This window comes from Stegostoma tigrinum, chromosome 7, assembly GCF_030684315.1.
Source record: "Stegostoma tigrinum isolate sSteTig4 chromosome 7, sSteTig4.hap1, whole genome shotgun sequence".
In the NCBI taxonomy this organism is placed as follows: domain Eukaryota; kingdom Metazoa; phylum Chordata; class Chondrichthyes; order Orectolobiformes; family Stegostomatidae; genus Stegostoma; species Stegostoma tigrinum.
The window spans coordinates 96,815,563-96,829,845 of record NC_081360.1 but is presented as its reverse complement, the minus strand read 5'-3'; the positions used below and the strand labels follow the sequence as shown (position 1 = coordinate 96,829,845).

General features: G+C 46.5%; 1 protein-coding gene across 3 annotated transcripts in view; it reads left to right on the top strand.

Annotated features, from left to right (window-relative positions):
* The window catches only part of sema5ba (sema domain, seven thrombospondin repeats (type 1 and type 1-like), transmembrane domain (TM) and short cytoplasmic domain, (semaphorin) 5Ba), a 329,573-nt gene that overhangs the window by 252,225 nt on the left and 63,065 nt on the right, over nt 1-14,283 (top strand). For all 3 annotated transcript variants that reach the window (XM_059647532.1, XM_059647530.1, XM_059647531.1), the window contains one exon: nt 7,330-7,473. In XM_059647532.1, the coding sequence (XP_059503515.1) occupies nt 7,330-7,473 (144 nt within the window). The remainder of the gene's footprint in view (nt 1-7,329; nt 7,474-14,283) is intronic.

Sequence of the window (14,283 nt, the reverse complement as noted above, 5' to 3'; positions counted from 1 at the left end):
GCCGTGCGGGGTTTGGGAATAATAAGGTTGGAGGCTGTGGGTGGGAGGTCCCCTGAGGTGATGAGGTAAGGAATGGTGTTGGAGATGATAGTTTGGTGCTCGGGGGTGGGGTCATGATCAAGGGGGCGGTAGGAGGAGACGTCGGAGAGTTGGCATTTGGCTTCGGCGACGTAGAGGTCAGTGCGCCATACTACCACTGTGCCACCCTTGTCTGCGGGTTTGATGGTGAGGTTGGGGTTGGAGCGGAGGGAGCGGAGGGCTGCCCGTTCTGCAGGGGAGAGGTTGGAGTGGGTGAGAGGGGTGGAGAGGTTGAGGCGGTTAATGTCTCGACGGCAGTTGTAGATGAAGAGGTCGAGGGATGGTAGGAGGCCTGGGGGTGGTGTCCAGAGGGAGGACTTGTGTTGGAAGCGGGTGAAGGGGTCAGTAGGGGAGGGTTAGGTTCCCATTTGAAGAAGTAAGTGTGGAGGCGAAGGCGGCGAAAAAACTGCTCTGTGTCCAAACGTGACTGGTATTCGTTGATGTGTGGTTGTAGGGGGACAAAGGTGAGCCCCTTGCTTAGGACTGACCGTTCGTCCTCAGTCAGTGGGAGGTCTGGGTGGATCGTGAAGATTCGGCAGGGCTCAGTTTGGCTGTCTCCTCTGGGGTTGCTGGCTGTGGAGGGTGTGGGTGGAGCGATGAGGTTGTCGGCCGTGGGTGGGGTTCCGTCGGCGTCGGCTGTGGGCGGGGTTCCATCGGCATTGGCCGTGGGCGGGGATCCTTCGGCATAAAGTCACAAATGATACACTAAGTGACTGTGACAAGGATCCTTCCTTATCCAACATGAACTTTGAAATGGTTGACCGCAACATCTTCCTCCAATGCCTCTCCGCTGTTGAACCACTAGCTAGATGCTCCTGGCTGGTTCTGTTCTTGACTATCCAAGAGAACCACTTTCAATGATTTCTCTCTCTGCTTCCCGATCATTACCTCTCGCACCTCCAAGGATCTGTCCTCAGTGTCCTCCTCATCTACACATTTCCCTTCAATTATGTTTTCTGGCAGTACAAGTTTAATTTCCACATGAAAGCCAAATACTGCAGATGGTGGAATCCCGAAACAGAACATGATGCTTTGGCAGGAAGGATGTTATTTAAATGGGGAAAGATAGTAGAAAACTGTGTAACAGAGGAATTCGGGGGTCCATGTGCAAGAATCATGAGCATCCGCATTCAGTTGTAGTAAGGAAGGCTAATGAATTTTAGCCTGTATTCCAAACGGAATTGTGTATAAAAATAGTGAAGTCTTGCTATAACCACACAAGGCACTAGTTTGAACACAGCTGGAATTAACCTGATTGTGGACCCAACCCTGACCCCTGCAAAACTCCAGTACTCACAGGCTGCCATCCTGAAAAAGACCCCTTTATCCATACACTTTGCTTTCTGCCAGTCAGCTAATTCTGTACACATGCCAATACCTTGCCCCTAACACCAAGGGCTGTTGTTTTATTTAGAAATCTCCTGCACTGCGCCTTGTCTAAAACAGATCACAGCCACTGGCTCTCCTTTGTCTAATTTACTCATTACAGATTCGTCAGGTATGACCTCCCCTTGATAAAGCCATGCTGACTTGGCCCCATTTTACTATGCACTTCCAAGTACTCTGCAATCTCATCCTTAACAATGAACTCTTAAAATCTTATGAATTACAGAGGAAGAATTTTTCTCGCTCATAGGATAATAAATCTGTGGGATTCTTTACCACAGAGGATTGTTGAGGCTATATTGTTCTGATGTTCGAAAATCTATTTGCCTGTGCCTTAAAATATTCAAGCAATCTGCTTCTACTGCTTTTTCAAGAAGAGAGTTCCAACATTTCATGACCTCTTGAGATAATTTTGTTTTGCCTCATCTGTTGGATATTATTAAGCTGGAGAGGGTTCAGAAGAGATTTACCAGGATGTTGCCAGGTGTGGAAAGTTCGAGTTATAAGGAAGGGCTAGATGGGCTGGGACTTTTTTCATGGGAGCATAGGAGATTGAGAGCTGACCTTATAGAGGTTTATAAAATCATGACGGGATTAATAGATAGGATAAACGACGTCTTTTCCCTCGGGTGAGGGACCTCAAGATTAGGGGATATATTTTTAAGTCGAGAGGAGAGAGATTTAAAAGACCTGAGGGGCATTTTTTTTACACAGAGAGTGATTCATGTGTGGAATGAACTTCCTGAGGAAGTGATGGATGCGGGCACAGTTACAACATTTGAAAGACACTTAGCTTAGGAAAGGCTTGGGCAGATATGGGCAAGGAGAAGGCAGATGGGACTGGTTTGGTTTGGGGTTATGTTTGGCATGGACTGTTTGGACCGAAGTGTCTGTTTATGACTGTTTTAAATGGACAGCCCGTGGTTTTTAAACAATGAACCCCGCCCCCCCCCGACACACACACACACACACACACACACACACACACACACACACACACACACACACACACACACACACACACACACACACACACACAGTTCTTGATTCTCACATAACAAATATCTCCTCTCTGCATTTACCCTGTCAGTACCCTTCAGGAACTCACACATTTCAATCAAATACCAAGTTAGCAGCGGAATTCCAGACCTTGGCAGCTGAAAACACAACAATGCTGGTTGAGTAATAAAAATGAGGGATGCAAGAGAAGCACAAATTGGAGGAGAGCAGAAAACTCAGAGGGTTGTATTGTTGGAGGAGATTATAGATAGAGACAGAAGGGACTGTGGAGGAATTTGTGACGTGCGTGGGAATTTTAAAATTGATACGTCGTTCTGCCAGCAGGTCAACAACACAGAAGCGATAGGCAAATGGGTCTGAGTGTGAATCAGGATGTGGGGAGCAGGGTTTCACAGGAGCTTAGGTTTACAGAGGTTGGTGGGAAGGGTGCAGGGCAAGGAAAAGCCAAGCAATGCCCTCATTGGAGCACAGTACAAATGGCGTGTAAAATACCCTCATTGATAGCCGATGGGCTGGAACTCAGAAGATAGAAAAATAAATGCCATATGGCTTTTAATTTCGAATTGCAATGTTTTCTAACTGCAACAAGTCAGTCAGAAACACAGCGGCCACCTTTAATTAAGGCTGCACTGTGCATCTGCTGGCAATTACTGTGTTGAGGCTGACACTGATCAGGTTACCACTTTTGAAGCAGAAATGGAATAAGTTAAAGAGCTTGACAAAAGTGAGTTGCCGAGAGAGGAACTTGAAATCTCCTCCTGCCTGGTTTGATCCTGGGCTAAAAGCTGCTGTTTTTCTTTGCCCAAGAGCTCTGTCGTCTCTCGTACAGATATGCATGGAGACATTCTCAGCCTGTTTCTCTCCATATCGCTTTGAGATAAGCTTGGCAAAGATGGAATGGAGCCTTGACTTGGCAGGGAATGACATCTCACTGCGAAACCTCGGCCTTTGAATGACTCTGTAAGGTGCAGTTGAGCATCACTTGCAGTGAATTGATTGATAACCTGTCACAAGTGCAGGTACCTAAAGAGATTAGAGACAGCTCTTTGCAAGCCTGAGATGGTATGGTTATCTTCAGGCCTGACGTATGGAGACAGGCTGGAGCCTGCCAACAGAAGATTGACAGAGGAGACACATTTGGCTTAGTTTCACTTCTCTTTAGTCATAGAATCATACAGCACAGAAACAGACCCTTCCATGCCGACTATAATCCCAAACTAGCCTAGCCCCATCTGCCTGCCCCTGGCCCATATCCCTCCAAACCTTTCCTATTCGTGCTTAACTAAATGTATTTCAAATTTCGTCACTGTGCCTTCATCCTCAACTTGCTCAGAAAGATCATTTCACATGTGAACCACCCTCTTGTGCAAAACATTTGACCCCCATGTCTTGTTTAAACTTTCTCCCCTCTCACCCTAAAAATATGCCCCGTAGTCTTGAAATCCCCCATCCTAGGGAAAAGACAACTGCCATTAGCCCAATCTGTATCGCTCCTGATTTTATAAGCCTCTGTGAGATCATCTCTCAGCCTCCTATGCCCCTGTGAAATAAGTCCCAACCTATCTAGCCTTTCTTTATAATTCAAACCTTCCATATGCGGCAACATCCTGGTAAATCTCTTGTGAACGATTACCAGCTTAATAATATCCTTCCGCTAACAGGGCATGTTTTTTCCTTTTTGTTTGTATGACTTCAGGATGTCCAACAGGACTTCATGTTCAATAAAGTACCTTTGAAATGCAGTCACTCATGACATGCAGGAAACACAGCCACCAATTTTACACACAGCAAGTTTCCACAAATAGCAAGGAGAGCCACAGTGCCATTTGGCCCATCATGGCTGCGCTGGCTCTCTGAACATTTTAAATTAGTGCCTGTTGCTGCCTTCTCTCCATAACCCTGCACGTGACCAGACCAGAAAATTATTCTCTATTTTTAATGATGTTGGTGAAGAGATAAATATTTTTCCAGGACATGGGAGCAATCTCCCCTGATCTCCTTTAAAAGAATTCCTTAGGAGGGAACAAGTGGGGTCTCTGTCTAATGTCATTCCAAAGATGCCACTTCAAACAATGGAAGTCAAGGGATTTTTAAACTCTGTTCCCAGGATGTAGGCATCACTGGCTGGGTTATGATTTATTGGCCATCCTGCTTGCCCTGGTGAAGGTGTTTTGAACAACCTACTTCAACCTATAGGGGACACCCGTAGTGCTGTTCTGGAGGGAGTTCCAGGATTTTGACCCAGTGACAGTGAAGGAACAGCGATAAATTTCCAAGTCATGATGTTGAGTGGCCTTGAGGGGTGGGGGTGAGACGTGTAGGGATGGTGTTCCCATGTATCTGCAGCTGTTGTCCAAGGTGGTAGAGGGTGCAGATTTGGAAGGTGCTGTCTAAGGAGGCCTGGTGAATCTCTGCTGTGGCTCTTGTACATGGTACGCATTGCTGCCACTGAAGATGAGTGGTCGAGAGAGTGGATGTTGAAAATGGTTGATGGATTGAAGCAGATGTCAGCACAGTCTCTGGAAGGTTTTTAAAGCTGCTGTGATATTTGGTTCAAGTTCTGTGCCCACTAAAGCAGCCTCACAGAATGTGAGGGCCACATGATAAACGAGTAACCTCGCCTGTTTGACAAACTTGTTGTTCCTGATTTAAAATTGGAGATCAGCCATATCAACTCTTGAAGTCATTGGGCATCGATTCGGTGAGAGCTCCCTTTCAGGATTTGGCTACACCAGCACGACACCAAACACGTAACGTTTACGTAGAAAGGTGTGAAGTAGACCATTCTGCCCCTCATGCCTGCTCCCTGCTATTCAATCAAATTGTGCTAAGATATAATTCAAGATTCAAAGAAACTCTAGAGTTTGGAAGCAGGCCATTTGGTCCATTGAGCCCACACCAACCAGCCCACTCAGATCCACCCTGTCTCTGTAACTCTGCAGTTCCCATGGCTACTCCACTTAGCCTGCACATCCCTGGGCACTATGGGCAATTTAGCATGACCAATCCACTTAACCTGCACAGCTGCACTTAACCTGCAAACCCACACAGACACAGGGACAATGTGCAAACTCCACATAGACAATCACCCAATGGTGGAATTGAACCCGGGTTCCTGGTGCTATGAGGCAGCAGTGCTAACCACTGAGCCACCATGTGGTTGATTTGATTATGAGCTCAACTCCACTATGCTACTTACTGCCCCCAAAACCCTTTGATTCCCTTGTCAATCAAGATCCTAGAGAGCGCAAGGATCAGAGGGACCTTGGTATGCCTGTCCACTGGCCCCTTCAGGTAGTGAGACAGGTAGGTAAAGTAGTTAGGATGGGATATGGGATACTTGCCTTTATTAGCCAAGGCATAAAGTTTAACAGCATGGAGGTTATGCTGGAACTGTATAAAATGTTGGTTAGTCCACAGCTAGATTATAGTATGCAGTTCTGGAATTGTGGGAAGGATATGATGGCACTGGAGAGGGTGCAGAGGAGATTCGTCAGGACATTTCTGAGCTGGAGAGCGTTAATTATGAATTGGATAGACGGGATTGTGAAGAAGCATCGCACGACTTGAAAAGTTAAATCTGTCTTCTCTCCAAGATGCTGCCAGACCTGCTGAGTTTCTCCAGGGATTTCTGTTTTTGTTTCAGGTTTCCAGCATCTGCAGTTCTTAGTTTTGTTTTGGATAGACCTGGGTTGTTTTCCTTGGAGCAGAGGACACTGAGAGTTGAGGGGGTGGTGCTCGGTGTATATGCTTAAGATTTATGAGGGGTGTGGGTAAGGTTGATATGAAGAGATATTTCCTCATGTACATTTCAATCCAGTCACTCCTCACTCGTTCCAGTGAGCACAATGTCCCGTTAATCAAACCTTTCCTCATCAGATAACACAATTTCTCCAGGCAAATAACCACGTCCAGGCAAATTCCCACCCTTCCTTAAATACGCTGCTCTGTAAAACTGGGCCTGCAAATATTTTCCTTCAAGTGGATATCCCAGTGCCTTTAAAAGCTGCCATTGAATCAGCTTGAGCTGCCTTCGCTGACAGTGCATTCCACACTGGACTGAGCCTCTACTAACCGAGGAGCAGCCAACTTATCGTCCTCAAGAAGGAGCAGAGAAGACAAGAGTGGATATGGGGTATCTCCCCCACAGTCCAATGTTACAATTATTGCTACAAGGAGAGGGAACTGCAGTTTAGGTCAAATGCCATCGCTGTCTCGTAGAGCTGGCAGAGCCATGCTGGGCTGTCTATCCTCTAGTCTGACCCGCACCTGATTCTAGGCTCAGTAATGCAATGGGATCATCTGAGAACTTTCTTCTTAGCAAGTCACCAGCTTCATAGAATACCTACAGTGTGGAAACAGGCCATTCGGCCCGTCGAGTCACACCAGCCCTCTGGACAGCGACCCACCCAGACCAAACCGCACTTACCCTGCATTTCCCATAGCTAACCCACCTAGCCTGCACATCCCAGGATACTACAGGCAAATTAGCATGGCCAATCCACCTCAACTGCACATCTTTGGACTGTGGGAGGCAACCGGCGCGCCAGTGTGCATCAGTAAAATTGTTCCAATTAGGTGCCAGCTAACCTCTGTTCCTGCTCTTGGTGTTGCCTGTGCAGGGGGTTTTCCTTGAAACCTGTCAATCTTGCCATAATGGCGGAGGTTACCATGAAGGTCCCGCCTTCTCACCCTCACCCCTTGCCTGAGGCTGTGATGACCCTTGAGTTAAATTCACCATCAGTCGTCTCTCTATAATGAGAGAGCAGCCTTATGGTCCTCTGGCACGATGGCGACTTTACAATCAATGCTAACCCTTCAATCTTGTTTTGTGTCTGTGTTAAGGAATGGAGGTTGGACCAACTGGGCTTCCTGGGCTCCGTGCAGCACGACCTGTGGAATTGGGTTTCAGGTTCGGCAGCGATCCTGCAGTAATCCCACTCCTCGCTATGGTGGGAGAGTGTGTGTCGGCCAGAGCAGGGAGGAGAGGTAAGCATGATACATTACAATCACCTCTTCCCTAATCACTGCATATTCCTGGAGGAGGGAGGGTATTTTAGATACACTTTCGAATTTGGCTCTTGTTTTTTTCCCAATCTGACCTCTTTCTGCCTGTGATTGAGATTTCTTGCTTTCCCTCCCACCACAGAATCCTGCCCCCTTTCTTTGGTTGAAAGAAAGAGAGAGGTGAAAGAGATAAAGAAAGAGAGAGAAGGATGTGAGAGATGAGGATACAGAGACAGTGAAACAGATAAGGAAAAACCAAGAGATAAAAGAGATAGAGGGAGAGAACGATAAAAGAGAAAAGGAAAAAGACGTAGGTTTAGAAGAGATAAGAGGAGAGAGGAGTTAAAGAGAGAGATGTGAAGGAGAAATAAAAAGTGAGAGAGAGATGACAGAGGTAAGGAAAGAGAGAAAGGCAGAGGTGGGAAAGTGGGGAAGAAGAGGAGCAGAAAAAGGGAAGAGTTTGAAAGAGAGGAAGGGGGATAAAGAGGAACAAAGTGAGAGATAGATGATGACAAAAGAGGTTAAGGGCAAGATAAGGAGGGAAAGAGGGAGGCAAAAGGGGAGAGGGAGCGTATAGAGAAGGAAAATAGGAAAACGGGAAAGATAGGGCCAACTGAGAAAGACAGGGGAGAAAGAGAGGAGAGAGGGAAGGAGGATGAAAGGGTGAGTGAGGGAGTAGAAAAAGAAATAAGAGAAGAAGGAAAGAAATGAAGTGAGAAATAGAAAGTAGAAAGTAAAAAGATAGAAAATAGAAGGTAGAAAAAAACAAGAATATTTCTGGTTGTGTTAGGAGTGGTTACCCTCAGCCGCCTCATACAATAGGACATTATTGTTGTGTGAACTCAGCTGTTAATGACTGACAGGTTTCTTGACTGTGGAGGGTATTGATAATTCAATCCATGTCTTACCAAGTTGCAACTATCAATTGGGTTAGTTCTGCATTGTACCCTTTCTAACCCCGTGAAAATGGAACTGTATAAATTAGTTGGTCTGAAGCAAGGTGGTGCTTGGGTGGGCTCCAAGGTGAGAGAAATTGGTCAATATTTCTTTCTTCTGATCATTCTGAATGACCGATGCCACCAGCACCCAGTAAAGACTGGATCCCTGCTAATCTGCCACGATCCCTGTCACGGCTTCCTGTTGGATATAGAGACACATTCTTTGCTAAGGTACCCATGAGGCGGAGGCGCTGGTGTTGGACTGTTGTGGACAAAGTCAGAAGTCACATGACACCAGGTTATAGTCCAACAGGTTTACTTGAAATCACATGCTTTCACAGCACTGCCCCTTTGTCCTGATGAAGGAGCACTGCTATGAAAGCTTGTGATTTCAAATAAACCTGGTGGACTATAACCTGGAGTAGTTTAACTTCTGACTCTAAGGCTGTGAAGAGTCTTTTTTTTAATCATTTGTGGTATGTGGGCATCGCTAGCGGGCCAGCATTTATTGCCCATCCCTAGTTGCCCTTGAGAAGGTGGTGGTGAGCTGCCTTCTTGAACCGCCGCATTCCTCCTGCTGCTGGTTGACCCACAATGCCCTTGGGGAGGGAATTCTGGGATTTTGACCCAGCAACAGTGAAGGAACGGCGATATATTTCCAAGTCAGCATGGTGAGTGACTTGGAGGGGAACTTGGAGGTGGTAATATTCCCATATATCTGATGCTCTTGTCCTTCTAGATGGAAGTGATTGTGAGTTTGGAAGATACTGTCTGAGGATTTGTTGGTGAATTTCTGCAGTGCATCTTGTAGATAGTGCACACCTACTACTGAGCACCAGTGGAGGGAGTGAATGCTTGTGGATGTAGTGCCAATCACGCGGCTGCTTTGTCCTGGATGGTGTCAAGCTTCTTGAGTGCTGTTGGGGCTGCACTCATCCAGGCAAGTGGGGAGAATTCCATCACGCTCCTGACTTGTGCCTTGTAGATGTAGCCAGGCTTTGAAGAGTCAGGAGGTGAGTTACTCATCGCAGTATTTCTAGCTTCTAGCCTGCTTTTGTAGCCACTGTGTTAATGTGGTGAGTCCAGCTGAGCTTCTGGTCAATCGTAACCCCCAAGATGTTCATAGTGAATGATTCAGTGATGGTAACACCATTGAATGTCAAGGGACGGTGACTGGCTTGTCTTTTGTTGGTGATGGTGATAGCCTGGCATTTGTGTGGCGTGAATGTCACTTGCCGCTTGTCAGACCAAGCCTGGATATGTGAACATGGGCTACTCCAGTATCTGTGGAGTCACGAATGTTGCTGAACATTGTGCAATCATCAGCGAACATCCCCACTTCTGACCTTATGATGGAGGGAAGGTAATTGATGAAGCAGCTGAAGATGGTTCGGCTGAGGACACTACCCTGAGGAACTCTGGAGAGATGTCCTGGAGCGGAGATGATTGGCTTTCCACAACCGTGACCATCTTCCTTTCAGAACGGAAGAGTGAAGATAACTTCAGGAAGCGAAGAGAATAAACTAGAAAACCAATAAGGAATCAACTGTTCTTCTCCATCTTTGGGCTCTGTCCCCACCTATTGTTTAATCCTTACCCCCTCCCCCTACCCTACCATCTGCACAAAAGCCAACATTTTCATAACTACCATCAGTTCTGAAGAAGGGCCACTGGATCTGAAACATTAGCTTTGATTTCTGTTCATGGATGCTGCCAGGTGTGCTGAGTTTTTCCAGCAATTTCCGTTTTCGTTTCTGATTTACAGCATCCGCAATCCTTTCGGTTTTTTTTATTTAGGAAATGATTCACATTTAAAGACAAGGAAGACTTCTGTTTCTGTGGTGTTTTTTGTAACATCAAGATGTCCCAAAGTGCTTTCCAGCCACTGAAGTTCCTTTTCAAGTGCTGACACAGTGAGAATGTTTTTGGTCATTCAAGCTTTTCTCCCTCCAGTGGCATTCTATGGACTTGATGTAAACAGTTGCTAACAGAGTAGATCCCAACCTGGACACATCACAGAGCCCTTGATCTTCCTGAAAACCCTTCAGTTAATCAGGACAGTATGGGTGTACCTGAAGCAGTGTTCCAGGAATAGCTACTGAACATGTCCATTGGCAAGATGTCATGATGAATTCAGATCACACAGGACTGATGGAGGAAAGAACTGCCAAACTGCTACTCTACAAGGTGTATGTTTATAGTTAATAAATGTTAATGTTTTCACTGACATTATGTCAATCCCACATCTGGAGATTGACATAGGGTTAGGGGCCTAGCAGGTCAGGGTTAAGGTCAGAGAGATGGTGCTAGTGCCACTGGACTAGTAATCCATATGCCCAGAGTTTATGATCTGAGATTATGAGTTCAAATCCCACCACAGCAAGTGGTGACATTTGAAATTTTTTATGAAATCTGGAATTATCAGTAGACATAGTAACAGAAGTAGGTCATTCAGCCCATTGAGTATTTTCCATTGTTCAATGAGATCATGGCTGATCTGATAATCCTTAACCCTACTTTCCTGCCTTTTCCTTATTACCTTTGATTTCCTTACTGATAAAACGTATCTGTCTAATCCTTAATGGCCCAGCCTTGACACCCTTCTGTGCTAAAGAATTTCACAGATTCACTACCTTATGAGGCAAGAAGTTCCTCTTCATCCCTGTCGTAAATGAGGTGGCCCCTTATTCTGAGATGACGCCCTCTGGTCCTAGATTCTCAAGGGGAAATAATCTACCCTGCAAGTCCCCTAAAATCTTGCCTGTTTCAGTTAGGCTGGTGCTCATTCTTCTAAACTCCTATGAGTAGAATGTCACCTACTTCGACCCTTCCTGCTCAGAAAATGCCTCCATTCCTGGGATTGAAAGCTGGCCTCATCAATGGGAACTACAGAACTAATCATCCACAGCAGTGAAAACCCATCAGTCCCTTTGGAAAATAAACCTGCTGCCCTGATTTGGTCTGGCCAACATGTGACACAAGCTCAGCAGCAATGTGGTTGGCACTGAGCGAGCCACTGGGTCCAAGAGCAATTAGGGATGGGTAGCAAGTGCTGGCCTCACCTGTGACACTCACATCTCATGAAAGACGAAAGAAAATTAAAGGCCCTGGAGCTGCTGATGATATTTCAACAGTGAGATCAATGACAAGAACTGGAAATCCTGGTGGATATTCGGTAACTCCTGAAAGAGGTGTAGAAATAACTGGAAACGATCAGTAGGTCATTGGGGCAATGACCACTCCTGCTTCACCACTGATGCCAAATGCCAACATTCATTGGGGGGACTTGAGGAAAAGAATTTTCACCCAGAGGATGGTGAGGGTCTGGAAAGTACTCCTTGGGAGGGTAGTTGAGGCAGGAAACCTCACAACCTTTAAAAAGAAAGGACTTGGATGAACGTCTAGAGCATTCAAGACTATTGCATAGTGCAGGAAAGCTGAACTAGTGTCAGTTTGGTGCAGCTGGGCTGGGCTGAAAGGCCTCTTCTGCATTGTATGTTTCTACGATTCTATATTTGCCGACCTCCCTCTCTCTCTCTCAAGCTGCACTTACTCACCCTCTCTCAAACCAGTCCCAGCCTACAGGCCCCTTTTTACTCTTCACCTCATCCAGCACTTGAGTAGAAAGCTTTCTTCTCTGGCAAGCTTCAACAACTGACGTTTGTCGGACTGGAACATTCAGCCCACATCCCCCTGCTCAGCTGCTGTAAAATCTGCTGGCATTTTTCGCATTTCCTGTTCTTATTCCAGCTTCCCAGTATTTCTGTGAGCATAACCACGCAGTAATAGAATCCCTACAGTGTGGAGGTGGGCTATTTGGCCCATCGAGCTCACACCAACCCTCTGAGGAGCCTCCCACCCTATCCCTGTAATTCTGCATTTCCCATGGCTAATCTGCCTAACCAGCACATCATTGGACTATGGGAGGAATCCCACACAGATATGGGGAGAATGTGCAGACTCTATACAGACGGTTGAGGCTGGAATCGAACCAGAGTCCCTGGTGCTGTGAGGCTGCAGTGTTAAGCTACTGTGCCATCCGGGTCAGGTCAGAGAACATTGCACTTTCTGCTGCCTGACTGATGAGATGTGAAAGTACACACAGACGTGGGAAACTCTAAGGTCTGCAATAAACAGAAAGTTGCAGCTGCCTGAGACACTGTTGTGTGCACTGTTAACTGTACAGTTCCTCTGAGTTGCTTAAAATACTACCAGAAGCAGCAACTCAAAAGTAAAATACTGCGGATGCTGGGAATTGGAAATAAAAGCAGCAAATGATGGAAGTGCTCTGTGGAGAGAGATAAAAATGCTTCAATATTTCGGGCCAATGAACCTCCAATGGAACTGTCCTTGTGGAAGACTTTCGACCTAAAAATTTTAACTCAGTTTGTTGCCCTCCACAGCTGTTGCCTGACCTGTTGGGTGGTTGCCAGCATTATCTGTTTTCATTTTACATTTCCAGCATCCTGTAGTATTTTGCATTTTGCTGCAGTGTTTGATTTAGAAACATGCAGACATCTTGGGCACGCTGCCTTAAGTTTAATTGTTGGCAGTGAACAGTGATTTGCTTTCCTCTGCATGTTTAAAAATCTTCCTTTGATGGGATCACACTTGGGGTGTGGTCAGGACAAGGTCACTCTCTGTATCTCAGCTGCAGTGCTATTCTCCAACCAGAATCACAAGCAGGTCATTCAGCCAACACTGACCATCTGAAAGGCATCCTGCTCAGACCAATCCCCCATTCTATAACACTGCATTTCCCATGGCTATTCCACCCAGCCTGCACACTACAGGCAACGTAGCATGGCCAATCTACCCCAACTCGCACATTTCTGGGCTGTGGGCCAATCTACCCCAACCCGCACATTTCTGGGCTGTGGGCCAATCTACACCAACCTGCACATTTCTGGACTGTGGGCCAATCTACACCAACCTGCACATTTCTGAACTGTGGGTCAATCTACCCCAACCAGCACATTTCTGAATTGTGGGCCAATCTACCCTAACCCGCACATTTCTGAACCGTGGGCCAATCTACCCCAACCAGCACATTTCTGAATTGTGGGCCAATCTACACCAACCTGCACATTTCTGGACTGTGGGCCAATCTACCCCAACCAGCACATTTCTGAATTATGGGCCAATCTACCCTAACCCGCACATTTCTGGACTGTGGGCCAATCTACCCCAACCAGCACATTTCTGAATTGTGGGCCAATCTACCCTAACCCGCACATTTCTGAACTGTGGGCCAATCTACCCCAACCAGCACATTTCTGAATTGTGGGCCAATCTACACCAACCTGCACATTTCTGGACTGTGGGCCAATCTACACCAACCTGCACATTTCTGGACTGTGGGCCAATCTACCCCAACCAGCACATTTCTGAATTGTGGGCCAATCTACCCCAACCAGCACATTTCTGGACTGTGGGCCAATCTACCCTAACCCGCACATTTCTGGACTGTGGGCCAATCTACCCCAACCCGCACATTTCTGAATTATGGGCCAATCTACACCAACCAGCACATTTCTGGACTGTGGGCCAATCTACCCCAACCAGCACATTTCTGAATTGTGGGCCAATCTACCCTAACCCGCACATTTCTGAACTGTGGGTCAATCTACCCCAACCAGCACATTTCTGAATTATGGGCCAATCTACCCCAACCAGCACATTTCTGAATTGTGGGCCAATTTACCCCAACCAGCACATTTCTGAATTGTGGGCCAATTTACCCCAACCCGCACATTTCTGAATTGTGGGCCAATCTACCCTAACCGCACATTTCTGAACTGTGGGCCAATCTACCCCAACCTGCACATTTCTGAACTGTGGGTCAATCTACCCC